Below are 6,006 nucleotides of genomic sequence, written 5' to 3'. Positions count from 1 at the left end.
CAGGTTCCGGCGGTGTCTCAGCGTGAATACAGAATTTATGGTAGCAAATGTAGCTGGGATTGACATCTAATACAAAGAATGAAGATGGGTCAAGTAGAGGGGGACATATGAGACAAGTCGAGACTGTATCAAAGGGGAAGGAATAGAGGAAGAGGGGAGGAAAAACATGGGCAGCTTACTGGGTCCATGCTACATGTGCTGGTTACACGGTTCTGATAGAAAGGGTGACTTAGATTGGCAGGGTGTCCCAAAGGAGAAGAGAATTTTTTAAAAATCTTTTTATTGAATCTTTGTGAATTTCACATCATGTACCCCAATTCTACTCATCTCTCTGTTCCATTGGTATCTGCCCTCCACCCTTGCAACCCCCTCAAAAGAAAATAAGAAATAAAAATAGAAATAATAATAACAATAATAATAATAATAATAATAACCCAATCAAACAAAAATTCATCTAATAATGGAAGCTGCAGTATGTCACACAGTATATCCTTTTGTCCACACATTTTTACTTGCCAATTTTCACTGAAATGAGTAATTGGTCTCTAGCTCAAGGCCTCTGACTTCAGCTGTGCTATCAATACTGGATCCTTACTAGGACTTTTCTCAGATATCTGGTTGATGCCCATGTTATGAAGATCCGGTAGCTTAGGATCTGAAGGAATGTCTTCTTCACATACCCCTGCAGTTCATAGATAGGATTGATACTGGAGTGGTTGATACTTAGAGCCAACTCAAAGCTCTGGATCTGGGCCTACATGATAATGGAGTTGGTCAGTCCACCAGCTCTCCTGCATCTACCTCACCAGGGCAAACTCTCCAGCACTGGTACCTCCAGCTATCCAATGTCAAGGCCAGCAAGGGTGGAGGCCAGCACTCTCACTCTCATGACTTCAGAGTCTTCTGAGGGGTGCAGTGGGGGCATCTCTTCCACACCCATGCTATTTCTCAGCGGATGAGGGGTGGTGCTGGCTCTCCTGTTGTAGAGATGATGAGAGGTGATGGGGGAGGAGGCATCCCCCCTTACATAGGGCAAAAGATGCCTCTTGGTATCTTTCCAGAGAATTTTAAAAACATGTATAGTCTCAAATCGCTCTATGAGACCACAGGTGTCTTACTATACCCAGCAAAACTTCAACCACCACAGATGGAGAAAATAAGATATTCCATAATCAAGTCAAATTTATACATATCTATGTATAAATTGAGTCCCAGATAATGTACTAGAAGGAAAATTCTAAGAGTCTTCATTGAGCTTTTAGGTGTAATTATCTTTTCTTTTTTTCTTTTCTTTTATTGGATATTTTCTTTATTTACATTTCAAATGTTATCTCCTTGTGTGTGTGACACTATGCTTTCCTTTTGTGTGTGTGACACAGTGCTTTTCTTTTCTTTTTTATTGGATTTTTTTAAAATTTACATTTTAAATGTTATCTTCTTTTCCAGTTTCCCCTCCCGAAACTCCCATCACATTCCCCCTCCCGCTGCTTTTATGAGGGCGTTCCCTACCCACTCACCTACTCCCTCCTGCCTCTCCACCCTGGCATTCCTCTAAACTGGGGCATGGAGCCTTCACAGGACCAAGGACCTTTCCTCCCATTGATGCCCGACAAGGCCATCTTCTGATACATATGCAGCCGGAGCTGTGGGTTGCTTCACATGTACTCTTTGGTTGGTGGTTTAGTCCCTGGCAACTAATAAGTCTGTCTTTATTTAGTCTTTTTTTTTCTCTTGCAGCTTTTAATATTTTTCTGTCTTTAGTGTTTTGATTTTTATGTGGTAAGTAAGGGTCTTTTCTAGTCTAAATCTTTGGTTTTTGGTAAGCTTCTTGTACCTTTATAGGCATATCTATTTTTCGGTTAGAAAAAAATTTCTTCTATGATTTTGCTGGAATAATTTTTCTGGGCCTTTGAGCTTGGTTTATTCCTCTATTCCTATTATTCTTAGCTTTGATATCTTTATAGAGTCCCAGATTTTCATGATGTTTTATGTCAAGAATATTTTATATTTAATATTTCTGTTAGATGCATTATAGCTGTTTGTGCTAATTGTGCTAATGCTAATGCTAAACTTTGCATGAAAGGGTTTGTATGGCATTTCTGAGAACCTGCCCCCCATTAATTATGATTGATTGGGAAATAAAGATGCCAGCACCAGTAGCTGGGGAAATCAGAATGAGGCAGGATTTTAGGTTTCCTGGGCTCGGGACTGTGAGAAGGAAGAGGGAAGAAGAGAGACCCATGCCTGGCCTGAAAGACTTGCAGGACAGAGAGGCAGAGCCAGCATGTAAAGGGGGAGGGAGAGAAAGGGCCAGAGGACTGTTCAATTAGGTCAAAAGTGATTAAGATGGAATATAGAAATTAGTAACTAACTATTCGGAATTATTAGTGTGAGGTAGATTCTAGCAGCAAGGAGGCTAGGCAATCACCCAGCTATTGTGATGCTGAAGGCATACTAAAATACAAAGGCTGTGTGTGTGTGTGTGTGTGTGTGTGTGTGTGTGTGTGTGTGTATTTCATTCTGGAACATACACGTGTAGTCGAGGCAGGAAGAAATGGAATTTATTAAATAATTAATACAGCAATGTATACATTTTTAAAAATTGTGTCTTCAATGCCTAAGATTTTCTGTTCTATCTCTTGTATTCTCTCGGTGAAGTTTGCTTCTGTAGTTTCCTGTTTGCCTTTCTAAATTTTTCACTTTCAGAATTCTCTCAGTTTGTGTTTTCTTTATTCCTTCTATTTTCTTTGTTGGCTCCTGAACAGTTTTCTTAATTTTCTTCAACTCTTTTTTTGTTTTTAATTTTTCTTTGCTTTTGTTAAGGGGTTTATTCATTTACTCCAGTTGTTTGTGTTCCCTAGATTTTTAAAGGGATTTATTAATTTCATCTTTAAGGACCTCTATCATCTTTATACAGTTGATCTTAAGGTCTTTCCTTGTTCTTCATCTGTGTAGGAATATTCAGGGCCTGCTGTGGTAGGATAGCTGGGTTTATGTGGAGACATGTTAACCTGGCTGTTATTGATTGTGTTCTTAGTCTGTGCTTAGGCATCTGAGTTTGGGGTTATTATAGATGTAGGTGCTCATTTGGGGGTTTGTCTTTGTATGGTGGATATTTTGATCATTTATTCTTTAGTTTCTGTTTTCTCTCTGGATTTTTGAAAGTGTGTTGGCTGTGTTTTGCCTGTTTTATTGGCCTTCTTGACTGGTATGTTCATGGGAACTGCTTGCTGGTGTTGAGGCTAGGGGAAGGGGAGACCAGAGGGAGATTTATTGATTTATTTACTTATTTATTTACTTTATTTATTTGTGTTATTTATTTATTTATTTATTTATTTATTTATTTATTTATATGCTGAGGTGTAAAGGCCACCCTAAAGATTGGGTCTGGGTTAACAGAAAGAGTAGAAAAGCAACACGACCACCTACCTACCTGTCTTCTGGCAAGCATGGCTTATGGTTGAGCAAGGGGTGTCTACCCAAGTTAGAGGGTAGGATACAGCAATGAGTTGGAGAGGGCAGGCTGCTCAGAGATGACCAAAGAGATCCACAGGAGTCATGGACTGAGGGGAGAGAGGACTGCAGCTTCTGTTCTGTTGCAATACTAGGAGTGACTCTGCTCATTGCGTCTGGGTTAACAGAGAGAGTGGAGAAAGTCCACAGGCAGTCTTCCTGGTCTTCTGGCTTTTTATTTATTTTTATTTAAATTTACTTTAGTGGAATTTATATGCTGTGCTGTTTTCTGAAAACACAGCAACTAATGCAGTATAGTTTCCATTCTCAAGGAATCTTCAATTTAATAAGGATAAAAAGGCATGAAGAAACAGACTCTGGACAGCTAATTGTAACACAAGGATTAAAGAAAACATGCTATAAATAACATGTTATAGATGATACAGTATATTCTGCCAGGGGAGAGTCTACACTGATGGCATAGTATTTACAATTTTGAACTGTCTTTCTGTGAAAAGTTCCTATCTACCTGCCAGTCTCACAGTTAATTAATGACTGTGACTTCAGGTTTCTGACATTACCATACAAGGTTGTGGTCTACAAATATGTTGGATAACATTCTGCAATGTATAAAACCAGTGGTTACATGTTGAACATGTCTGGGACTCCAAACTCACTTTAAATAATTCACTATATCTAAGACCTCCTATGAACCTCCTACAACTTTTTTCAATGCATCTTTCATTTCTTTATTTCGGAGGCTGTAGATCATGGGGTTAAAGAAAGGAGTCAAAACTGAGTAGAACAAAGTTGTGAACTTTTGCATACCCTTTGCTTGTCCTGATCCTGGGCTTACATATGTTATCATGACTGAACCATAAAATAGAAATACAACAGCCAGGTGCGATGAACATGTGGAGAATGCCTTCTTTGATCCAGCAGAAGATGGCATCCGTATCACAGCCCTCAGAACTAAAGTATATGAACCAATAATGTAAAAAAATGTGCCAAAGATAAGGAGGGAACTCATAGTGCCACAGATGAGAACAGTGCCTGGGATTGGGACACAGACTGAAGCCAGGGCCAGCAAGGGACCGAGGTCACAAAGAAAGTCATCAATCACATTTGGTCCACAAAATGGCAGTTGAGTAATGAGTATAACTGGGATAAGAAACCAGAGGAACCCATAGACCCAGCAAAATATGACAAGGTTGCCACAGAACCTAGTGGTCATGACAGTGGGATAGTACAGTGGGCGGCAGATTGCCAGGAATCTGTCATAGGCCATGATAGAGAGAAATAGACATTCAGTTGTGCCCAGGGAGAAGAAGAAGTACAACTGGAGTAGGCATTGAGTGAAGGAGATGGTTTTGGTTGTGGAGAGGAAGTTGACCAGCATGTTTGGCACATCAGAGTTGACGTAGCATATCTCTAGGAAGGAGAAATTGGCCAGAAGAATGTACATGGGGGTATGAAGCCGATGATCCCAGTGCACTGCATACACAATTGCCATATTTCCAAGCAAGGTCAAAATGTAGATCATAAAGAATACAGAGAAAAGGAAGATTTGTATTTCTCTGCGGCAGGGGAAGCCTAAGAGGATGAAGTGACTTACAGTATGGGAGACATTTCTGGCTGAGTTCATTGTCTTCTACTCTGTGATGATCACAGGTCCAGAAATTATGACTTTCTGACTCCTCTTCAGGAGAATTCGTATACATTCCAGGCTATAGAACAGGGCATCCAGAAAAGTGTTTTCTATTTGTCATTTGATTGAACACCCCAATGGAATTGTTGTTGAGAAAACCTATATATTTATATTCATAATTAGAAACCACTGATCAACATAATGGCTATAAACAGTCTCGTGAAACATTTTTAAAAATTTTCTTGGAATTAAAATAAATGTAAAAATAGACATATTTCCTCTCTCATTTCTCAGCATGTAGTCAGAGAAATGTCTGGCAAAGGTAACCTTGTATTTCAAATTTGTGCTTAATTCACTTATAAAGGTAAGAATTGAAGCAATTCACAATTGAAACAACACAGAGGAGAGAATACGAGGTTTAAGATTTCATATATGCCACTACATCTTCCAGAGTCTGGCCTAGTGATTCACATGACCCTTTTCCAAACCCACCACATACAGCCCAGATCCCACATTACTACCCAGGTCTAGTTGGTCACCCCATTCTATGCACTGCACTTTCTCTTGGTTTTAGCAAGCAACCACCATACCTAGACCACAAGTTTGTCCCTTGTGCAATGTACCCAATCTCTTTGCCCATTCAGATCTCCCTCCTGCTTCTCTTCATCCTCCTAACCCAATGAGTTTCCCTGTTTTCCCCATTCACATAATCTCTCCAAAATGCAATGGTTAGCCCAAGTTCCATATCCAGTGTTCTGATTTGTCTGGTTACACATATCAGCACGGATAGACTCTTCCTAATTGCTGCCAAACCCCACACCCTTCTATGGCATATCCAATTTTCCTACCTAATCAGATATGCTCCTATATTCCAGGCTTCAACCAGAAAGCACATTATGCCTATC

At 39.8% G+C, this 6,006-nt stretch overlaps 1 protein-coding gene across 1 annotated transcript; it reads right to left on the bottom strand.

Moving 5' to 3' along the window:
• Positions 1-4,159: 4,159 nt before the first annotated feature.
• Or11j4 (olfactory receptor family 11 subfamily J member 4) lies at positions 4,160-5,098 on the bottom strand. The gene has a single exon (NM_001000841.1). It carries the CDS (start codon positions 5,096-5,098, stop codon positions 4,160-4,162), a length of 939 nt encoding a protein of 312 aa, NP_001000841.1.
• Positions 5,099-6,006: the final 908 nt, after the last annotated feature.

Source organism: Rattus norvegicus, chromosome 15, assembly GCF_036323735.1.
Source record: "Rattus norvegicus strain BN/NHsdMcwi chromosome 15, GRCr8, whole genome shotgun sequence".
NCBI lineage: Eukaryota > Metazoa > Chordata > Mammalia > Rodentia > Muridae > Rattus > Rattus norvegicus.
Note: the sequence above shows the minus strand (reverse complement) of the source record. Positions and strands in the feature narration are given on the sequence as shown.

Excerpts from the sequence above, each read along its gene's own strand:
- Or11j4 (NM_001000841.1), bottom strand. The coding sequence starts at position 5,098 with ATGAACTCAGCCAGAAATGTCTCCCATACTGTAAGTCACTTCATCCTC.